This window comes from Suillus subaureus (genome assembly GCF_016647635.1).
Source record: "Suillus subaureus strain MN1 chromosome Unknown BJ212scaffold_50, whole genome shotgun sequence".
NCBI lineage: Eukaryota > Fungi > Basidiomycota > Agaricomycetes > Boletales > Suillaceae > Suillus > Suillus subaureus.
In genome coordinates, this window is record NW_024538606.1 from 26872 (window position 1) to 49437 (window position 22566).

A 22566-nucleotide genomic window follows, 5' to 3' on the forward strand; every position below is an offset into this window, starting at 1 on the left:
TGTCTTTCACCATGCCCAGACCAAGACCCACGGATAGCGATCCAAATTCATGACTCAGTCCAAATAAAGTGCCTTTTTTGATGCCAACACCGAATACTAATATCCTACCTCTAGACTCGATATATTTACGGACAGCTTCATGGTCTGTGGGAGGGGAGAGGAGTAGGAGTAGGGCACAAGAGGTGTGCCATGGGTATTCTTGTACGGAGAGTTGAGAGGGTGTTAGCAGCTGTGGTAGATAGTGCGGTGTCAATATTGAAGCAAGCGTTTGAACGAGAGAAGGAGCGGCTGAGTGTGTGCTGGGATACACTAGCACGTTCATTGAAGTGAATGTTCGGCAAACACCGGAAGTACGACCTCTAATCCTTTTGGCCAGGAGGTGCTCTCACCTCTTTCTGACATCGTTTTGACAGAGCCTATAGAATCACTTCATTCCAATCGAGATAAATTTCTCATATCTGGAAATGCAATCTCAAGCTATCTCCGGGTCATCCTAGTAAGAACTAATGCTGAGGTAGAGTACTTTGCCGCCAGCTGGTGTTCTTGCAAGCTGATGCTATGATGATCTCGAGGGACAAAGTCTTTCCCCACTCTGTAAGAGTGCCCCGTTTCCTTCCTTTTCCTTAAAGAGGGGCCCGTTTTCAAAGCTCTATCTTCCGATCCTTGAGCTGCCTGCGTGCAGCCGCAGCCGTGCAGGTCACTTGCTATTAGTTTGCGGTCACTATCGTTGTCAGTGGAGTTGACCAAGATCCAGATTATTTCAAGATGTGCAACGCGCGTTGCTTGGTGGACAATCCTTTTTGTAGTAGTAATTGGCATGTTGATGTCGTTCATTGCAAATCAAGCGTTGTACCGCCACAAAGTCCCCTCCGCCAAATCACATCCGAAGATCCCCGATCACCAAAAAACATACTATTCATACTACCATATATCAAACAACCATGGTGCAGATCAAAACCTCATACATACATACTGTAATATCTAATGATTATCCAACCCCAGCCCTCGCATAAATGCAATGTCGATCCGAACTTGAATGTCAGACGACGCATAACGATAGCAATGTGTGTTCAACAAAACCTATTATTCGAGAGATTGCATGCGTCGTAATATGAGATGTCTAGGCTGTGATGCCAAGACTAGACAGTTCCTTGCGGATCTCAGCTTCCCCCTCCATTTTCTTGAGCTGCGTCGCTTCTAGCCGCTCCCCGCGGTTCGCTTTCTCCTTGAGCTCGTCGATAGCTTTCAGCTGTAAGTCAATGGTCATCAACACGATACAACGACGACAAGCAGAGAAGCAAACACCAACCTTCTTATTAAGATTCCGAACCTTCTTCGCGACAGGGTCCAACGACTCTGCTCCTGGCGTTGGTGGAACAGAACCTTGGCCAGGCGTTTGCGTCTCCACTACGGTCACATCAATAGACGGTCGCACAGACGCCTCCCCAGTAGGTGTTGCAGCCCCTGAGCCTGCCTCCCCAGATCCTTTCTCTTTCTTCTTCCCCTTTTTCTTCGGCTTCTTGTCACCACCCTCTGCCCCTGGCGCAGCCGAGGGCGTCTTAGGCGCAGCACCAGGTACATGCCTCCGTCCCCCGTTCCCGTTCCCATTCTGGTAGTGGCCATTACCATTGGAAGGTGTGGCTCCATTGGCATACCCCATGCTACCGGGAGGATTCGGTGAGCGGTTGTAGCCCCGCGGAGGTGTTGCGCTGCCACTGCCGGTGGGCATACGAGGAGCACCGCCCTCGTCCTCGCGCTTGAAAATCGCTGGCGTTGCAAGGCCACGTGCACCAGGCGGTCTGTAAGCTCCTGCAGCTTTGGGTGTGACGGGTTTAGCGGTCAGAGCCGCAGTCAATACACTGATTGAGGGCTGGGGTGCGGCAGGGATAGTCGAACCAAACGGAGGAGCTTGATCGAGTAGGGTAGGTCTCCACGATGCCTGGTATAACTCCTCTACTAGCTGGACGTGCATAAGTCCACCAGTGCAATGCCAAACTTGATTCCGTTGTCCACGCGAAGACGAGGAGACAAGGTAGCTGTCAAAAGGAACCTGCCGCAGGGCGACCACTCGCAATAAGAGGTGTTTGGTGCATCGATGGTACAGGTCTTCGTCAACGTTCTCCTGTCGAAGATGTCGATTTTTCCTGCCAGGTTACCAAAGCCGGCAAGTGCGACGAGGCGACCTTGCGGATTGAAAGAGATGAAGTTATGAGGAGAGGATCCAAAATCATGGAGCGTCCGCACTCGTTGATCAAAGAGTGTAGTTTTAGCAGGCATGTCTAAGAAAAGGCGTTGGTCATTAGTATGGCTTCTGCGATCTAAGAAGACAACTAACATCCATAGACAACGCCAAATTCTTTCGAGTTTGGGCTCCACGAAACATCATGGATCGGTCCCTCCTTGTCCAGGGCGACGCGACAATCGAAATTACCTGCCGCGCTGAGTAGGTACATACCGGTCTCACCATAGTAGCTCATGTTTGAGTTGTCGACCTCCGTCTGTGTAAGGACAAGCGCCTGTGTGCCAAGATCGTTCCACTTGATCTGAGCGCGATCAGCCTTGAAAAAAGTTTTAGAGCAGGTTGGAGCGCCAGAAAGGGTGGATAGGCCGTAGATCTTGACAATCGCAGGAGCGCCCTGAGAAGAGTAAGAATGTGTGTATCATGAGGGAAGAATAATATACCTTCTTCTCAGCAACAAACACCGCAACGGACGGGTTCAGTCCAGGACTCAGGGAGACCATTGATGCGCCTTCGACGCGTAGCTTATCGGCGATGCCCTTCCCCCATTCAGCGGGACGGTAGACCTGGATCTCCTGAGCAACAAGACGAATGGCATGCGACTCAGACATGGTGTATTGAAGATCCCAGTTCTCCTGCGACTTTTGTGTGAATGAGATGAGTTCCTCGCCGGTAGAAGCGGAGAAGACGCGGAGATTCTTGTGCTGAGCGCCATCTTCCAGCTTTACTGCGGGCAGGCGTGTGAAGTGAGACTTTACCGATATCCTGGACGACAGACACGAGGCGTACCTGGTCGCTCCCATGTGGAGAGGTATGTTCCGCGCGGGGAGAACTTGAGTTCGATGATATTTGGAACGCTCAGTTCTTGAAGCAACTGTGCACCTTCGGCCAGAAAGATCCGCACACTGCGAGGATCAAATTAAGTCAGCCAGGTGAATCTCGCGAGCGCAAAGCAAATCGTACGCAGTTGGTAGCGCATATGCGAAGAGACGGCCGTCGGGGCTGTAGTGGTATGTGCGAGCTGGGACATCGGGAACGGCGAATCCCTCTATTGGCATGTATGTGGGCGTGCCGCCGACGAGACCCATGCTCTTCTGCGCGCGGACTACAAGATTCCAATTACGTTAGATCAAAAGCAAACTTTGGACTGGACAAATATTTTAACGAACAAGCATATTGCTGGGAGAGCTGAGAGGCCATTTTTTTGTGCTGAGGACGGAGGGGGCGAGAACGAAGCAAGTGAATGCTTCACAGGAGACTGTCGGTGGAGGGAGAAGATCGAGGATATAAAGTACAATCAATGCACAGCTGAATTCAAACAAGATCTACTTTAGGGCAAGCAGTGCAAATTCTCGGCTACTTGCAAGTTGGCCTCGAGGCTCATGCTCTCACTATTATGTTACATGTACCAACCTTCTTTGGTCCTATCCGCATGGAAATCGAGCAGGGCTGATGGGCCCGAAGCATAACAGGGCAAATGCAATGACCACCCAAATAACTCAAGCTCGATGAACATCTTTCGCAGCGATTCCTTGAGTGAAATGTTGAATCAAGTTTCTGGCATCCAACATTACTCTCGAGGAAGAAAAACTAGAGTTCAAGTACTCTCATCCGCCCGGGCTTTGTGATATCTTTCATCGTACGTACGAAGACGGACCATGGCGCAGTCATAAATTATCCCAAATTTAGTGGTGCGTCCTAGATGACTCGCTGACGCATTTATAACATCTTTTCAGGGAAACATGCCATTTCTCACGAATGAGGCCCCAAGATGGATTAGAACTGTCGGCATCACATGCTGGCCGTCAAACCCGGACACCCAGTTGCACTCTTTGGTTGTGCGACGTGTCGCGGCATCCATTCATTCAGCCTTTTTTTGCTACTGCACCTGTGAAATTTTTATACCCCCTTACATCACTGTGAGGTTCGAAACTTGAAGCTTAAAGTACTCATTGGCTTTCGGAAGTTCTGTCAAGCTTTCGAGTTTATCAGGGCCCCAATTTCGAATTACGACTTGGCCTTCTTCAAACTTCCGATGCCGACGCGACTCTTTGTTAACGGTTAACTTCCTGGCGCTTTGAAGAACCCTGGATATCGATGGCATTTTCTACAGGTATGTAGTCACGGTAGTATCTAAACAAAGCTCGACTTCTGAGCCGTTCATCTGCACGGCCCATGCTTTGGTCATCCTGTGAAGGATACGTACTTTGCGGGCTTTGTCGTGTCGTCCGAGTCTCGGCGCATTATTCATTTACATCAACCCGCACCCGTCCATGAGCCATTGTTTTGAACAAACGTTGGTTCAATGTCTTTTTAGTTGCATGCCTTGGGTAACAATTACGTACTGTGGCGCCGAATGGGATGCCAGAACGTAGCTGCCAAGCGAACATCGGATCATCATTTGTTCAGGCGGCGGCTTGTTGCGAGTATGGAACTTGAAAGCAAGGACTAGATCGGGGAAGACCGGCGATACGGAGAAGGCGCACCACCGTAAGTAAGCCATGGTGTTGTCTTCGGACGGGATGATGTGGTTAGTGGTGGTAGATTGGTGGGTGGATCTGTTGAATGATGGAACAACAAAAGTGCGGGAGAGTGGAGAGCAGAGACGGTCATTTGAGACAGGACATTCTTACGTGAGTATAGTTATCTACTCTTCAAACGCAAACCAGTAGCTGATTCCATTGGCTCTTCTCGGCGGCATGCCCTACTGGTAACCGTGAAGACAGCGTCGGTGTCAATCCGGACCTCGAATGTAAATTCATAGTAGGCTCATGTCCCGATTCTACAAAGCGTAAAATTTTTGCGAATTCTGAACGCTGAAGTTGCGCTAAAGCGAATCAATCTGGATTGGCAGGTCAACATAACTAAACACTGTACTCCGTTCTCTGAGCGAAAATTCCAGGAATTAAAATAAGCAGCTCATGCCCTTGACAAGTCAACGTACACTTGGACTGTTCTGTACACGCTCCGAAGTTTGCGGCGGTTTTTACAGAACGGTTTTGGAGAATTTCACAGTGCAAGATCTTGGCTAATATCGCGGTATCACGGCTTTCTTCATAACCTCGTCGGAATGGGCCCAATTAGATTCGCCGTTTTAACTACACTGTACTGCACAGATCTGTTCATAACAACCCGAATGCCCAGGAATCATCGCCTTCCTCCGAACTCACGTTTTCGGGGCTGATATCCAATCCCCACAGCCTGCGTTCTCACGAGGCTCCGAGTCAAATTCGACAGCCGACAACCATGGGTGAGGTGATTCCATGTAAAATTCCATTCGAATGCCACCGTGCATCTATTTATGTAAAGTGTCATTGGCACGACGGAAGTATGCTACTGTGTCAACATGTCGTCGATATATCACCGTTTCAATTTCAGTGCAGGATAAAAAGAGAGTACCCTGGCTTGACCCTGGCAGCATGTATTCCAAACCCGGATCTTGTAAATAGCACCACTACTCTTAAACTTGCGGTGGTACATCTGGGAACCGTATACAAAGAGCCATGACATCACACTTGTTGCTGTGTCCTCACTGGCGAGAAACAAGAGTTAAGCGTTGCATCGTGCTAGATCATTCGTGCACCTTAAGGTTATATCACGCAACTTTATGTCAGGTCTAGAGTGTCATAACAACATACAATGTTTGATACATTGTCAGAACGGTCCATCACTAAACCGGTCAACGCGTTATGCCGAATGATATGAAGAAGCATGAAGAATGGAATGATCGCCATTAATGAGGTTATGAACCATGATACTTACCTTACTGCAACCGCCGAGAGTCAAAAGTGCTCAACCAGTCTGACAGGCCGATCAGACCTCACAATTAATTTCCCATTATATCTTTTCCATGCGGGCAGAAGCTTGGCCATAAAACGAATAGCCGCCGGCTCGGTGTCAATTGTGTCCAACCCGTCATGCTGTGCAGCGCTGACGCAAGCCCTCATAGGCTCTCATCTGTTGCCCCTTCTCATTGCTCCTTTTCACCAGCACTATATGGCGACCACCCGTACTTTTCATAGATTGATTCGTATCCAAAATGCATCTAGGTATCAATAAAAACTACTGGAGATACGGCTTAAGTATGGTGCACATTTATGTGACTGATCAATGTCTCAATAAGTTCCTCTTTCGGTCTTGAGATCTGGACTCCGAGCCCAGTTGTGCGAATTCGGATGAATACAGTATTGGGTTAGATTGACCTTCCATGGCACTAAAATCAAAACTCAGTTTGCAGATAGGTGGGAATATAAAGACGAGGATCTCGCAAAGGCTTGCAAGCATTCCCCTACATTCGTACAACTTCCCGTGCCACCCAGAACCTACAACTCAAGGCTTCAAAATGAGCATGTATTTGCAAAGGTAAGGTTGTTCTACGCTCTGTAGAATCGAGATGAACACATGAGCCTACCATGGGTGTGCATTTAAGGCTCAAATCATCACTAAAAAAGACCCAGTCGACGTCGTCATTCGATGAGCTCGATGCTGTTTTACCGTCGTTGACTCTGCCAGAGCTCCCCATCTTGGCAGAGCCACTGGCATTTGAAAGCCAGTTTTCGGATCTCGAGTACGGTCCTGTAGTGTTTACTAGTACCCTGCCAGAGAATATAGGTCTTCCCGTCGGTAATCTTTCCCAAGGTGGGTTTGCAACATGGACAGCCTTTCCTTTAAGTGCTTACCGTGTACGACCAGACTTGTTGCCTGGTGTCGTTGACTATGGGCTCGGTGTACCGGAACTCCCGCCCCAATACACGTTGATTGAGTCTTCGGCCAGACATGACCAACAACCATGTCCTCCTTTTGCGCAAGGTGGCCGGGACAAAGTAATGTGCACCTGGCCCGGATGCTCGAGAGCTGTCCAGAAGAATAGTCTTGCTCGTCATATAAACGAGATGCATCGGCGGGTGGTCAAGGCTGTCTGTGACAGCTGTGAAAGGGGGTTCGCGCGCCCATATATGCTGAAGAACCACATTTGTCGGGCCAAATATAGGAGGTCCTGAACTTTCACTATACGTATTACGCACTCCCCAGATCTACCGCTTCGTCTACTCGAGGTTACTGAAAGCCCCAAGATAAAATCAGAGTTCTCAAAGGCACGGGAACTTGGGCAATACGTACCAATACACATAAGATTCATTGATATGGTCACTTGTCGTGTGAGCGAATCGATGCAGGAAAGCATGCTACTGAGTTGAGACTTGTCGGTGACAATCTACAAGTCTTTGACCCACGTACGTACTCAATTCTAAGAGGTACCGAGGAAAGTGATCTGCGCGAGATGGGCGGTCGAAAGGCGGTTGCGATTGGACGGAGTGTCAAAATGATTGAATCAGCCATCTAACCGTCTCGGCGATGTCCGAAGTAGGACCCTTGGCTTAGAACCGAAAGTTCGGGATTCATATTAGCCAGTTCTGTGTGAGGTCTATACGGACTTGATGCCGACTTTGCGTGCATGTCTGTATCAGTGCCGCGTCTCTCCAACTAGCGAATATGTCAGCGGCAATGACGGCTAGCACACAAGGCGTGGGTCTAGATCAGTTCCTACCATCTAGTACTTTGAGTCCACCAGCAACTGAGTCGTGCTTACCATGTGATCAGCCAACGGATTCATCGGCGCCCTCTTTGGCGTCTTGCGAGTGCGCCACGGGCTTGCATGGATGTCGCTTCTTGACCTTACTTGCTTCATCCGCTACAAGACAAAGCATAAAGGTAGTAACTGCTGGGAGCGCTGTGAGATGTGAGCTTATCCTAGTAAAGTATGATTTTTCTTTTGATAAAATGATACTACGTGTTACTATAACTACCTTACACTCCCTTGCAGGGCAAGTTCCCCCACACCCTCGTTGTGATTGTCGTCGTAAAATGATATATCTCATCTGGTTTTGAGCACAGATCAAATGTAGCGTCTACTGAAAGCTACAGGGATGATGTATGAACAAATAAAATGATAGAAATGACAAGGAATGACGGAAAAGAGTGTCGGGACTCGCTGTGCAGATACAAAAAGCACCCGAGCCAGCATTATTACCACAGTTTGTGCAGTCGACAACTAGACCGATGGTTGCCATGTGCAATATCATGCCGGGAATATAAGGCAGTAGGGGACGGGACTAAATGGTGGAGTGCTGGAGATGGTGGCCTTGTAGGGACACTGTACTCAGTTCTGATGGAGAGCGTTGAGAGTGATGTTGATGAAGATGAGATCCGAAGAGCGGAAGTTACGTACGTGCGGGGTCTGGGAAGAGCGCTCTGAGTCCAGTGGTTCGAGCTTGAAGCTTGAAGATTGAGTTGCGAAAAACAAAAACCGGACGCGGAGGGGACAGTCTGACAGACCCTCTGAGCGTGTTGCGACCGAGTCTTGGGGTGCGGGATGAAGGGACCACAGAGAAGAAGAAGAAGAAGAAGAAACAAGACCAGACCAAAACATGCTGGTGTAGCGTAGAGAAAGGGAGGTGGGTGAGTGGACAAAAATCGCGTCAAGTGTTGAAGGTGATGGTACGAGACGAAAAAGATTCAAAGTGACTTAGAAAGAAGAGTGGGCTTATCTATATGTCAGTGCACAGACCTGGTACTTTGGAAGTGCTGAAATGTTAGGACCGCGTGCAGGTGAAACGGAGAACGTGCCGATTCAGGTGGTGATAACTTACCCTCCTTCCTGTTTCATGGTGGAAGGATGTCCGTCGGAGTCGTGTTTCTCATGCCACTGCTCTCGGCACACAGCAGTCAAAGATCGAAATGTGATCAAATGTGGAGGAGTATCTTAACCGCCACAGGCTAGTACTGCCAACCATGCCATCAAATTCGAGTTGCCACAATTGGTAATCGTGTGTCAAACTAGCGAGAAATAGGAGATGTTGCTCGACATAGGAGGTAGGGGCCAACTTGATTGGCAGGTGGAAACCATCTTGGCTCAGGTGTCACCCAACGACTGTGGGAAAGGTACACTATAGCACCTGATTTGAACCGATGCAGATATTCAGATCTGACCAGTATAGCATTTTTTCAGGCGGAAGATTGCTATCTCTCCAGGAAGAAATGCATTTACGCATACCCATTGCCGGATTAGGCGGGTTATGTGGGACTAAGCAGCGCTAGCACTACCCACTAAAACTCCCTGGTGGTTGTTGTGGGATTTGAACCCACGACCTTCTACTAAGGCCGGCAACTGCCGAAGCAATCCCAGAGTTGGAGGCATATCCACTAAGCCATCCCGGGCTACTTTTAGTTCCCCGCCAATGAAAAGTGAACAAGGAAATTCTGTATGCTCCGCAGTTCATCTGCTGCATTATTTGGGAATTACTTAAATTCTTACATGGAATCGGTGATTCTGATCTGGGTGGTTAATGGACTGATGACACACTGTACGACTCGCTGGAGAATCTGAACGAATCCGTTTCCAATAAGGGCATTATGGAAGAAAGTCACAAGAGTCGAGATACTGCAATCGAGACCTGGATTGCTCTGTTTAGCACGAAAATAGTACCAGGTAACATTGACGGCCATGGTCTAGGAGAAAGATCCAATTTCGAGGTGCGGGCGGTCTTAGCTTATTTCAACTATCAACTCGTCCAGTGTATCATTCCGGGCTTTGCCTGACGATAAGGAGCTGAGCAGTCCAGATTCAAAATGAGAATCAAAGCCGGGGATGTTGAACACGATACGCGTTGGGCAGCCGTTAACAGAATCGACAATGTCCCATCACACTGGCCGCTGCGTTTCCGTTGGTCACTGTATTTGAGCTGCGCCAAACGAGTGAATGTGGAAGTATTTCATTAGGGCAGGTTGCGCTTTACTTGACGCTAAACCTTTTGACTCTTACCAACATTATTAGTAACATCAGTTTGCAACGTTAACACATTTTTTTCGTTGCTGGCTGACGCCGCAAGACAGTTGGCGTAGCTTCAAGCTGAACATTTGATTCTTTATCTAACAAACAGGTACTGAACTTGCGATTTCGCAGGGATTGGTGTTCTTTCCCGATTCAGTGTGACAGTTATGTTCATATCAAGCAACTCTGTATCACACAGTTTGTGGGAATTTTCCTCCGAGGAAAGTGAGTGCGACATTAGTTCTCCCTATATCCTAATCAGGCATCGACCTCGAAACACACCCCCTTTTCAGGAGTACGGGCTAATTGAGCTCACAGGAATCACAACCTGCTGATTCAACCCAAGTCAGGTTGTCATGAAGTGGTGGTAAGGTGAGAAAGTTCTACTTTCTCTCATAGAGTTTTTCTACTCTAACCCGTAAGAACTAGTGAAATTCCACGGTCATCATGCGCATCCTGAAACGTTCTGTTCAAGCTATAACGTCACAAACCAGACAAGTCGACTCATTTGCTGGGTAGCATACCCAGAGAAGATGATTCAAGCCACAAGGAAGTGACTGTCATTGCGGGTAGTGCTACTGTAAGGACCGCAAGGGTCTTGACTCTTCGATCAAGCGTAATCGAGTTGATCAGGTGTGGGATTCGCCGGCCCGTCGAGCAAAGTCGGCCAGTAACTGGCTCTGTATCGCAGATTTAATGGAAGAAAACAGAACTCTGAGTCCGGTGGACCCTGGATGACGTCATATTGGCACCAGCGAGGGGTAGTGTTGACTGATTGTTTCTACGTGTCACTATTTGGCAGTTGGTCCGGTGGTGGCAAGTGGCCCCTGAAACTAAGTTCAAGGTACGTAAAAACGTATTTTGACGGCCCAGTGGTCCTGCACTAAAGCTCCCACATTCGTTTTCCTTCGTAAGTTTCTGAGCATAATACATCGTTGTTCATCGTAAGCTGACGTATCTTAAGCACAATGAGGTCACTCAAATCATAATTTATTCTAAACCAGTGGAATTCGGTCCAGTTCCATTGAATCTGCGATAGTCAATCACCGGCTGACCTTAGAATAGTCTGTAGCGGAGGTAACCCCCCTCTCTACGTAACAGACCTTACAGATTTAAAGTTTGATTAGGAGGATGTGCTGGCCCCTCCTGTGTTGAGACGCCATTCATTTCCGAACTTGCCAATTAGAGTTGCAACACGAAGTGCGCGCACGATCAGAACCAAGACCGCATTCAGCCCACAGGTGGAAGCCCACCGACGATAAAGCTTCGAAATTCTGTCTGATTGAGCCCACCTTTCACTATTATTACTCATACCACATCTCCTGCAAACACTTCAGTGAGGTGACTTACACTTCCTAGACGAAGACACGAGCTTACTATAAATTCATCCAGACCAAACCCGGAAATTTCAATGGCACAAACCCTGCAGGAAATTCTTGTCTACCTCGACAATTTGGAACGTTGTTTTCTCGAGAGAATCTTGGAGGCCCGCAGACATGTTATGGAGCGTCTTGCCAACTACCAGTCAAACGTCACGATGGGAAGCAATGAGTACTACGCTATCGCACCTTCCGAGACTTTGCTCGACCCTTCACTCGACCCTGTGTTCAGGGGATCACTGCTAGAGGGTACAGGTCCTACTCCCGAAAGTAGGCTCACCATATACACAGCCTTTCTTTGAAATGCTTACCATGTACGAGCAGGCCAATTGTTGCCTCCTCAACGCTTCCAAGGTCAGTTCGATATTCATTTTCAGCTGTTCCTTTAAATGCTTACAATGCACGACCAGGCTCAATTGTCGGCAACGCCCCCATGGTTATCGATGACGGGCCCGTTGTTCAACCTGTTCAAGGTCAGTTCATTGTCATTTTCAGGTTTCCCTTTAAATGCTTACAATGCATAACCAGACTTCAGTTTCGGCGATGCCTTCACAATCGCCGACGACGGACTTGTTGCTCAACCTGTCCAAGGTCAGTTCGTTGTCATTTTCAGGTTTCCCTTTAAATGCTTACAATGCATGACCAGACTTCAATTTCGGCGATGCCTTCACAATCGCCGACGACGGACTTGTTGCTCAACCTGTCCAAGGTCAGTTCGTTGTCATTTGCAGTTTTCCCTTTAAATGCTTACAATGCATGACCAGACTTCAATTTCGGCGATGCCTTCACAATCGCCAACGACGGACTTGTTGCTCAACCTGTCCAAGGTCAATTTGCTATCATATACAGCCTTTCTTTGAATTCTTACACTGTTCGATCAGGTTTCTTTGATGCGGGCTTTCCCCAGGTCCCATCAAACTCCCCAGCCAAGGCAAAGGTAACGTGCCCCAAATGCCCGGCAACCTTCAAGAGGGATAATTTGAGACGCCACCTCAACGAGGTACATGAGGCGAAGCCCAGGACTAGTTGTGACCGTTGTGACAAGAGCTTCAAGCGCAAGTCTAGTATGAAAGGTCATAAATGCAGAGGTTCCTAGGTTATGTTAATAGTATGTACCATGAGTATTAACAATACTCACGATCTCGCTAGTACCGTTCTCGAGGTAAAACATGCGATTCATCAGATGTCAGTGTTCTCTTGCTATGAGGCCACCTGAACGCGCTGACTATCTCGACACCCTCGCTAAGATTCTCATATGTCAGGCAATAGTCATTAAGTAAGTGAATTCCGGCCTGCAATGAGTTCAGTAAGAGTTGTAGCCGCAAGTCCACCCTCAGCTCCACTCATTACTTCGAGGGAGGCTGGGCCATTCATTGACAGGGAAATAGATATAGATATGGTGATCTCAAAAGGAATATAAAAGGCAATGCGCACCAATGTAGATAGGATTGAATATGACTGTTTCTCGTGCGATGACATGGATGCTGATGAAAGAGCATGCAGCTGAATTGTTGGTGACGATCGTGTTTGGCTACTCAACTGTTCAATAGTTTACGTACTGAACGTTCAGCACCTCCGGTACTTATTTGCGTTGCAACTCACCCAGCGATTGGTAAGTCCTCTAGCGGCCAAATGCTATGGTTAATAACAGCGCTTCGAACATGTACTTCATGACAGATTCGGAGGAGAGTCTGGATAGTTTTGATCCAAATCGTTAGTCACATTTACACCGAGGGTTGGAAAAAAATCTAGAAAGTGGGATGTCAGCCATGTTTTTGCCATTGGACCGGAGCGATAGAAATACATAGCCCGTAGGATTTGACGATGATGCCCACTTGTGCGAGCTGACTAGGACATGTATGTATGGTTTCTATACAAATCCTTTATCCGACTTTTGACTTGATTGGAGTCGCAGGCTTCGAGTCGATTGTGGGTAGTACTATCACTGGCAGATAGCGGGTCTGTGTTTACTTCGCCTCCCCAAAGATATATAGATAAGTATAGGCCTTATGTAAAAGACGGGTGACTGACCTTTGAACCAAATAGAGCTCCGGGGAAACAGCGCTGATAATTTTGAACCCTGCAAACTTCGTCGGAAAGTTCTTTTTTTGTATATTTCGTCATTGTCCGGAGCTCGACTACACGTTATCGCAGTTCTACTCAAGCTCGTCGTTCGTGCACCATCCTCTGCTATTTTTTTCAAGTGCCCGCAAATCCTGTTGTCTCTTTTCTTCTTGCCCAGAACTCTTGACACCACTCCCGCCTCAAGCACTTCAAGTCTCAAAACCGTGCGAGTGACACTGGGATGTGTAGAAAGGAGGAGGGCCATTCAAAGGACATAAGGATCATGTATGATCAATCGCCGCATCTGCACTTCAATGAGAATTTCTCTGGTTTCTTCGGCCACGTTTATCCAGCGACATCCAGGCCTTTTTCTACATATATTCATGTTCACCAGATTGGCTTACCTGCACAAAGACAGCAACCTTATGCGCACACCGTCAGGTTCAAACCCCCAAGCTTTACTGGTTGGCCTTCAGAAGATCCGCGTCAAGCTGCCGGATCTACTTTCATACAACTGATAAGTTATCAAAGCCCAAATTAATCTTCTCTCGGATTTCAATTCCGATGGTGCGTCTCTTTCATGTCTAGCTTCCCTGAAGGACCCTGAGTTTTAAAGGTAATTTCGCTCGTTGTGTAGTTACAACCCGTTTACTTCTAAATGAAGCTTGGGCGCTCCATCTGCACAGCCTATGCTTTAGTCGTCCCGTGAGGTAGACGTACCTTATAAACTTTCACGATGATTTACTCGCTAAACACCAACTAGTGGACGGCAGAGGCGAATCTTGACTATGCGTAACTGACTCCAGTCGTGCCTCAATGCGAACTGCGATACGACAAACCAAGGCACTGCTTGGCACTATTATAGAAACTTGTTGCTATGGACAACATGAGGTGGCTGCATGGGTAGAGGCTACTCATTTAATACATACTAGCGCACTAGACTTTGACCCTTGCTGTCCATTATAGGAATAATGTTAGATTCGTAGTCGACAGCGTGGAGGATGCAGATTTTTGGTAGTGGAAGGTGTAGAAAAGCACAGGGGCAGCACCGAACGGCGGGTGGGTATTGCAAGGCAGGTAAGCACTAGCGTACAGTGAGGAGAGAATGGTACGGGAGTGTGCTAGTCTCCTAGACAGATAACAGACGAATGAAGATGTACCCCTTTTTGCTTACCAGCTATCATAGACCGTGAGGGGGCAGCGGCAGGCACCATCAATTATCGATCGTACCATGTCGATCGTCGATTGCTGATTGTCGATCGCATCGATCATCGATCGATCACCCCCCAACTACTCGTTCAAAAGGAAATCTCATGAAAGAAGCAACATACAATTTGATACGAGGAAGCCATCGGAATCAAGATATCGGTGCCGAGAAATATGTCGAGTAAATTAATCCGCGACGTGGCTGCGCGTAAAGACTGCCGATGGATCTATGATGGTTTGCTTTGTGTTGCTGCATGGTGAGATGCTGGTGTCGGGATGTCAGGATTCGAGAGAACTGGCACCTGTGCCCAAGTTGTCTCATCGAGAGAGAACTTGAAAGGTATTCAAGCTTACATGATCTGACCGGAGGTCTTCCAGGCTTTATAGTGGCCTCATAGCAGACACCTCGTATCCCAGCCAGAACTAGTGGCGATGTTCAGGTGGCGGTATGTGTTTTGAAGAGTTCGCTTGTGTTAGCTCATCGAAGCATCCGTTCACCAGTGCATCACTCACCTTCCGTCTGAACTCCAACCCAATGGCACTACACCGTCCTCACCCTTGCTTCCCACTTTAGCTTGCCGTTGCTCCACTTCCTTTGTACTTCCAAGCCTCTCCGACCCGTGTGCTGCTCTCCAAGTCCCAAGCTCGAAGCGGCCATCTGCTGAACTTGTGATGGTCAGGTATCCACTGTCAAGGGCGTCATTTAGTCCTTTTACCTTTTGGTAAGGCGTACTCACTTTCATTTCTGTTTCTTTTTTCGCAACGGCGAGAGAACGCATAGGTTTCTGTATAGGAGAAGGTCAAGTTTAGCTCCCTTCAAAATTATATGAATGATATCAGATACTCACAGATATTTCACTTGTACGGACAAGAATTCGAAAGCTGTGACAGAGTGGACGTTTTGTTCAATGCAGAGTCAAGTGAGAAGGGGTATCGCTTCTACAGGTTTCGAACTTGCTTGATCCATGCTGTATCCTCGTGTTCACTGGTATTCGCCTCCGAACTGCAGATTTAAGCGCCCAAGCCTGGTACTCAGTTTGTTCATACTTTGAGCATTTAGTAAGACTGTTTGCATTTTTTCAGGTAGTCTTATTCCTCGAATCGCTAGTGTCATTCGCCGAGAATTAGGTTTCACAATACGAAAATCACTCCTCTATGTGCATGTGCTAGCCGAATGTCACCAACTGAAGCCAATAGGATGCACCGCGAATGCGACCCAAACCACAAGCTGGATCGAGTCAAACTCCAGGGAAATTTGATCTTTCTTGAATGGACTTTGAAGAGTGTAAGTGCAGTAACACGCCGCAAACGAACAGACTTCAACGAAAGTCTCATAGCACAATAGACTATAATCGCGATCTACATCCGCACCATTCTATAACTTGATACTGATTTTACTTCTGCCAGACAGCTGAAGAACATAAACGTTTGAGTCACTTTGCATTTCCGCTGTGAATCGCGATAGACTGTGTCCCACTCCCCACTCGAGTCAAATAAAGTGGAGACAAAGATTGAGATTGCGACCGATAAGTGGAAGTAAGATGCAACACACATTGTGAACAAATTCATCAACACGCCACGACCCTGGGACGGTCGTTTCGCACTTGCAATAATAATCTGCTGTGGCACGAAATACTGCAGAGTAAGAGCAAGTGGTGAGTCAGTTAGTGCGGGGCACTGCCGCCGTCGCATACAGACTGAAAACTGGTATTAATGCACCGCCCAAGACAAAAAATATGTAGTACCATACCATTCATGGCTGCTTGTAGCTGGAGTAAAGGAGAGTGTGAGGTGGTCCAGGTAAGCTGCGATAGTTCTTAACCCTCGCAGCGACCGCATACAAAATGCGGTAGGAACGCGAGGGAGCCCATAATAGAATGGAGAGAAGAGTAAGCAGGAGATCAGGTAGACGGAGTGAGAGCGTGGAGGATGCACAAGGCTCAGCGGAAGTAAGAGGCCTGGGAGGAAGCCAGTGGATGCCGCTGGCGAAGATACTAGGGTGCTGCTGCTGCTGCCGGGGGGTAAGGGAGTCCAGGGTCTTTCTGGGTTAGAGTGGGTGTCACATGCATATGGCCAGCGAGCCAAGCCAGTGGACCCCGCGCCTGCTGCAGGTGATGGGTGGTGATGTATACCGGGTGATGCATTGATCAATCGATCCGAGACGATTGAGTACGAAAGAAGACACACATCGTGCATGGCGATTTGAAGGGAAAGTGCCTAAAAGGGCACAAAGGAACGCCATTTTTGGCATCCCAATTATATCGACATAGTAAGCTTGACATAAGAACACGAAACAGGGTGGCAAGTCCCTGTGTTCACTGGTGCTGCAGAAATAACTATTGGTCGCCAAGTATCTGGAAGATTCGGTCATTTTCCAACGTGAAGCAAATGGCGTCAACGCCCAATATTCAATGATGGCGTGCTCGCACATTCATTTAATCACGATAAGTTGCCGCACAGATGAGTCGCCACAATTGTGTTGCCAGGAACGTTTCTAAGTTTGGAAGAAAGCAATATTTGTACTAATCCGAGATGCGCCCTGAGGCTGGACCGATTCGATAGCCACGGATTGGTCCTATACACTCATTTACTCGTAACTCGATGATGACTCATGCCTGCAAGACATCGAGATAGTCAGTCGAAAATGCTAGCAGGTGCGTTCCGAGAAAATAAATAGGACATTTTACTACGTTTAACACGACGGATGAGGCCCTTTATCAATTTAGCAAGAAATTGGAGTACGAATAGTGAAAACAAAACTAGGAATCCCTACGTTTCATCCGACAGCTGTGGCCCTTCATCATATACGGCCGCGTGAAACCGTTTCCACACCCATTGCAGATGGCCTTAATCTTCCGCCGATGCATCTCATTGACATGGCGAGTGAGGTTGTCCTTTTTAACGACTCTCGAGCACCCGGACCAGGTGCACTTCACTTTCTCTTGGACACCTTGAACGATGGTGAGAGGCTGTTGTTCATCGAGCCTGGTAGATGAGCCCGACGAGATCTGCCCGTCAGGACGTGTACCATTCTGAGGTAGAAAGTTTCCTGCAGCAAGCTCATAGCTCGAGGTGCCGCAGGGCAATAGGTCTAATCGCACATGGTAAGTGTTGACTAAAATGGTCATGCTTTAGACTGACCTTGGGGAAGCTGAGCAACGAGATCTACACTCTCTTGCAGGGTACCAGCGACCCCGACGGACTCTAGGGAACCAAACTCCAGGTCTGAAAGTTGACCATAGAATGGCAGTGGCTCTGGCAAGAGGGAGAGGTCAAGCGGAGTCGACAATTAGGCCCATCGAGCTTACCTTGTACGATGGTCGGAGGGTTGTCATAGACGGCTGCCTGGAGGTCAACACTGCTATCCCAGGATTCCCATGTACCCTCATCACCCTTGGCGACTTCTGGTTCGCAGTTCATCAGAAGCTCTGCAATAAAGGCACGTATCTCCAGTGTGTCCCTGTAAATCTCTATTATCTTGTCGTTGTGTCGATCAAGACGCTCGAGACATGACTGCAGTGTCGATCTCATTGATTGATCAGGGTCCCGCCCTGACCACAAAGACAACGTCGACGGGGGGGTTGCCAGTGTCGATCTGGGGTAAGCTCATGTTTGTATCCTTGAATCTACTATGAAGTATAAGGCTTACTTGTAGGAATTGCTTATTTTAACAGGCGAATCTGACGCTTTGTGGATTCGAGTGGGAGAAGTAGTACAGATAGTGAGAGAACACTTGCTCGCCTTTGTGGCATTCTTGTTTTTATATTCACTCAGAATATGCCCGTGGCAGGTCTGGCAGGTTAATGTAAATGTAAAGTCTTGGATTGTATTCCGAATCATTGAAGTGTTGTGTCAGAACGGAAATGAAATCAGCAATTCACGATTTCGATTGTGGTAGGTTGGCAGTGAGAGAATCGATTCACTAATAGACCACGAAATGGTACAAGCAATAAGTGCTGGATCAGGTGAGAATTACGATGGCGTTAGACCCTATCCTCCCAATCCTGACAAACACACCTGATTGTGTCCTATAATCAAGCTCCTATCACGCTCAATCCCGACAATGACGTAGTAGATGTGGCACCGCGTTTTTTGATGGATCACTATTTTAAATGAATACAGCCGGAAGAGGTAAATACGTGTATGGCCTTCTGGCTACCAATCACTACCAGTACATAATATGTACCTACCGCCATGAGTGAAACACGAGTCTCTAGTCGGGCAGAAGTTTATTAGCCGATGGGCGCTCTTTGATCTAAGATTTCAAGGTACCATGGCGCCAACAGGATCGATCCAGCTGGCCACCGCATCAAACACGCACGCAAGGGCCAGCAGTTCCCAACGGGAATTGAAAAATTAGTTCTATACGAAGTCCTCAAAGCGTGCTAGTGTTACTCACGTACCTAGGGTGAACCAGAAAAGCATCTTCTCGGCGCATCTCAGATGATTTGGGTGGCTTCCAATAAGTAGCTTCTTAAGTACTTGAGGTCGAACCTTAGTGGCCTGAGGAATCATTGATGATCAATTGATCACGATTGGTGGTATCAATTCTGTGGTACAAAGGATTGAATCTACGGCATGTGCCCTCGACCAGTTTACAAAAACTTGGACTGTATTCCAAAATCATTCCCATAGCGGAATCAAATCGAGCAAATTGATTAGAGAAGAGGCCTATGACACTGGCAACAGTGAGCGGGAGCAGGGTGTAACACCAGCATAGTGCATCGTAATCCTCACCTGAGTCTGACACAGTAACGAAGCAACTGATCATCTACCATGACGTGGATAAGGAACTGCTATGTTTGCAATAAAGTTCATTGAGAGATGCGAGAAGCTACATTGATAACACACACCTATGACTAGCTTCGCCACACTCGACTCAGTCAACTCGAACTGTACCAGTCCCTGGACCGCTATAAACCAATTTAAGTCTGATTTTGCAGATCAGCGCTTGATACCAGCATATGAGATAGCTATGATAGTACAGGACATTTTGTCAGAAGGTGTGATGGGCAAGCCATGCGAAAATTTACGCAATGAACTAGCCTGCGGGTAGAGGATGGAAACACCAGGTTGCTATGGCGGAAAGGGTTCCATCAGACACACTTTCGCATAGTATGCAAAATAAGGATGAGGATAGGCGCATCTGCTGCGATTACTATTGGCACAACGGCTGCCAACACAGTAGTCAGTGAGAACTCGACATCATTTTTTGATGAAACACATTAGCGTCATACCTTCGCGTTTCTATCGCTCTTCATGACCTTCTTTATGCGAGGAAAAGGGAGTGGAGAATTAGTGTAATTTGGGGTGTCTGGCTCTGCTACTATCCGCTTGCTGGTGAAACTTGAAAGAATGAACGTTCAACTGCGACACGTGGGATAACCTTAACCCTAATCTAATGGATTCAGAATCGTCGTCTCGGTAGGGGCAACAAAGTCTCACGTGCATATCTTACGCTGTGCTTTGGCAGTTTCTCTTGACAACACCTCTTGACTAAGGTATGTGTAACGTCTCTGCACTGATTGGGGCAAGATCAGGGTACCATGTCACGTCTACGAAAAAATTACCCATTCTCTCTGCGCTTAATGGAACTCCCGATAGAACTTTCTCGCTATCCAAGACTCATCTCCGCTGAACTTGTCAAGAGCCTCATTCTGAAAGGAGCTGCCAACCTAGTACCGTTTTGGTGGCCCTCTTCCCAATCAGCGGTAATTTTACGATTCGGGACCAGTGGAGTTTCAGCGTTAAGGACTGCGTTCATTGTATTAGCGCTCAGAATGTTTCCGGGTAACAATAGTGGCAGTCAGAGTTGGCGATTACCACGTTATTCTGTGAGTGATTCAAATTACGATTTTGGGTGCTCAGAATCGTACTGAATGATCGAATCGCCTCTAGAAATACTTCACGCAATTATGTTCTTGACCGTCAGCAAAATATGCATCGCTAACTACCAATTTCTATCACAGCAACCATAAATCATTGGACTTTGACTGTGTTTGCTCCCCGTGACAGCTGGGCAGCCTGCATGGCTTGTACAATTATGCCCGTCAGTGCCAGTGTCATGATTTCGATCAAATTTTGATAGTAGCTGCAGTCAGAATTCCCTGTTGAGTCTTTTGTCGTTATTTGATACCCTTTTATTCCAGAACGGGCTGTGGCGCCACAGCCCATGCATTCGAGAACGTGAATGGCAAAGAAAATGACCGAAGAAGCATAGTAAAGTGGCATGTTCTCACACTCTTTTTTACAGTCGCAGCTGATATGACCCTCGATGGCCATGCCGATGATCGACGGACTATCTCGTGGTTATTATCGAAAACACGAGATTTGAGGCTCGGGCGGTGGACTAAGTATGGGCTTCTGACTCAATGTACCATCCTAATCCAGACCTTTGACACCAGGAGTAAGGTATGATGGCCTGTGTCGGAGAATTCCTGACATCGAGATGGTAATATTTAATACGCCAGGTCTGCCAATACTAGCTGATATTTGCGGCTTCCCTGTTCTTATTTGTTCGGACCGGAAGCCATACTGGGACGTTCACAATGGCCACCGCTGGGTTGTTGGAATCGTTCGGTACCCTTGGGCTTGCTGCAGGAATTTACAGGAACATAGTTGCCTTGGCACACGGGCAATGTTCTTACCAAATGTTCGTCAGAATTTTGTGTCGGAAAATGCGAAGCTGTGCAATACAGCACGCTAATTGAGGTGCAAGACTGCTGGACAGAGATGTTGAAAGCGGTGCATATTCTACAGGACAATGTCAAAAAAAACGCAAATAAACCAGATTTCAATCTAATAGCGTAATAACAGTGATGGCTGTGTTAATTTGTGCATATGCCATCACAGAGCTGTAGGTACCCTGTTACCTTTCCAAAGTACTTCGACTCATCAAAGCTCCCAAAAACAAAGTGCGCATGTTACCTCATTTGCAGCAGAGGTCAAGACCTCCAGCACCGTTCGGTAAGGTATTTTCTGCTTGTGTGTAAGGTTAAGCGCCTTGCCATCGAGCGTTTACTTCTGCCCACCACGCCCAGCCTGCAGTCTCCTGCCACTTACCACACCTAACCTCCAACCTGCGCCCTCATGAAACCTGGCGCTGCCTCCGAGCCTCAAAATCTCACGGTGGCTCTGAGCCCGTGCCAGAGCGCTCTATGTTTTTAAAGCTCGTCCAGCTTCAATGAAGGATCCCGAAAAAGACAACATGTAAGTTATCGTTATTGTTCATGAATGCGAGGATGATGGCTGATAGAGGTGATGCAGTTGCAGGCTCGTGTTTTGGAATGCATGGTGAGGATACACGAGCCTCCATCAATGCTAAATAACTCGGTGACAGCATGCCCGGCATTGTCGGCAGGATAATGTAGGATGAGTTTGGCAGAGGGAAGACAGGCCTTGGCAGAGAATGATGATCGTGGCCATACGAGAGCGTAGGGGCAAAAGGTGCACCTTCGATCACCAAAAAAGGAGGGCAGCGAAGGTGACCGTCACAGATGGGTGATGTTTGGTGTGGTGGAGGGTATCCGAGACTCACGGAGATGTGGTCTAAATTCCTGATAACACAGTTCGAATTCAAGAGAACTTGAAAAACGCGACAATTTCGAGCGCCTGGAACGAGCTGACAACAATTCACATCGTTACTACAGGAAATACAAACATTGCGGTGACACTGGTAACTCAGTACTCGTTGATCATCAGGTGCTCGAATCCAGGATCGTGACAACAACTTACCGAACCATCTTATCAAATGCTGTCACAATGCAACTGCTCCTCTGCGCCTGTCTGTAAAGACGGGGAACTCTGTGGCACCACTGATTCAACTGCTATTCTTAGTATTTTGGCTGCTT

The 22566-nt window shown here is 47.7% G+C and overlaps 4 protein-coding genes across 4 annotated transcripts; 2 read left to right on the plus strand and 2 right to left on the minus strand.

The window, feature by feature from the left end:
* Positions 1–1120: 1120 nt before the first annotated feature.
* On the minus strand, positions 1121–3439 carry BJ212DRAFT_1449504 (eukaryotic translation initiation factor eIF2A-domain-containing protein; the record flags this gene model as incomplete). Its single annotated transcript, XM_041338706.1, has 8 exons — positions 1121–1249; positions 1310–1960; positions 1981–2279; positions 2336–2636; positions 2683–2966; positions 3029–3144; positions 3203–3344; positions 3409–3439. 8 exons carry the CDS (start codon positions 3437–3439, stop codon positions 1121–1123), a joined length of 1953 nt encoding a protein of 650 aa, XP_041187431.1.
* Positions 3440–6204: 2765 nt separating this feature from the next.
* Positions 6205–7280, plus strand: BJ212DRAFT_1390294 (uncharacterized protein). The gene is made up of 4 exons (XM_041336984.1): positions 6205–6430; positions 6481–6601; positions 6669–6877; positions 6932–7280. The coding sequence occupies exons 2-4, from the start codon at positions 6582–6584 to the stop codon at positions 7237–7239; spliced, it is 537 nt and encodes a 178-aa protein (XP_041187432.1). The 5' UTR covers positions 6205–6430; positions 6481–6581; the 3' UTR covers positions 7240–7280.
* A 4025-nt stretch (positions 7281–11305) lies between these two features.
* BJ212DRAFT_843346 (uncharacterized protein) lies at positions 11306–12630 on the plus strand. Its single transcript, XM_041344186.1, has 8 exons — positions 11306–11408; positions 11460–11716; positions 11771–11800; positions 11857–11919; positions 11975–12037; positions 12093–12155; positions 12211–12273; positions 12328–12630. The coding sequence occupies exons 2-8, from the start codon at positions 11479–11481 to the stop codon at positions 12540–12542; spliced, it is 735 nt and encodes a 244-aa protein (XP_041187433.1). The 5' UTR covers positions 11306–11408; positions 11460–11478; the 3' UTR covers positions 12543–12630.
* A 4624-nt stretch (positions 12631–17254) lies between these two features.
* Positions 17255–18311, minus strand: BJ212DRAFT_1390355 (uncharacterized protein). Its single transcript, XM_041336985.1, has one exon. It carries the CDS (start codon positions 17842–17844, stop codon positions 17476–17478), a length of 369 nt encoding a protein of 122 aa, XP_041187434.1. The 5' UTR covers positions 17845–18311; the 3' UTR covers positions 17255–17475.
* Between the last annotated feature and the right edge of the window lie 4255 nt (positions 18312–22566).

What these genes read in the sequence shown, in the direction of transcription:
- BJ212DRAFT_1390294 (XM_041336984.1), top strand. Translation starts at nt 6,582, where the DNA reads ATGAGCATGTATTTGCAAAG. An exon ending in ATGAGCATGTATTTGCAAAG is followed by an intron (nt 6,602 to 6,668) that starts GTAAGGTTGTTC and finishes TGTGCATTTAAG; the next exon opens with GCTCAAATCATCACTAAAAA. An exon ending in CGTCGGTAATCTTTCCCAAG is followed by an intron (nt 6,878 to 6,931) that starts GTGGGTTTGCAA and finishes GTGTACGACCAG; the next exon opens with ACTTGTTGCCTGGTGTCGTT.
- BJ212DRAFT_843346 (XM_041344186.1), top strand. Translation starts at nt 11,479, where the DNA reads ATGGCACAAACCCTGCAGGAAATTCTTGTCTACCTCGACAATTTGGAA. An exon ending in CGTTGTTCAACCTGTTCAAG is followed by an intron (nt 11,920 to 11,974) that starts GTCAGTTCATTG and finishes ATGCATAACCAG; the next exon opens with ACTTCAGTTTCGGCGATGCC. An exon ending in TGTTGCTCAACCTGTCCAAG is followed by an intron (nt 12,038 to 12,092) that starts GTCAGTTCGTTG and finishes ATGCATGACCAG; the next exon opens with ACTTCAATTTCGGCGATGCC.
- BJ212DRAFT_1390355 (XM_041336985.1), bottom strand. Translation starts at nt 17,844, where the DNA reads ATGACCATTTTAGTCAACACTTACCATGTGCGATTAGACCTATTGCCC.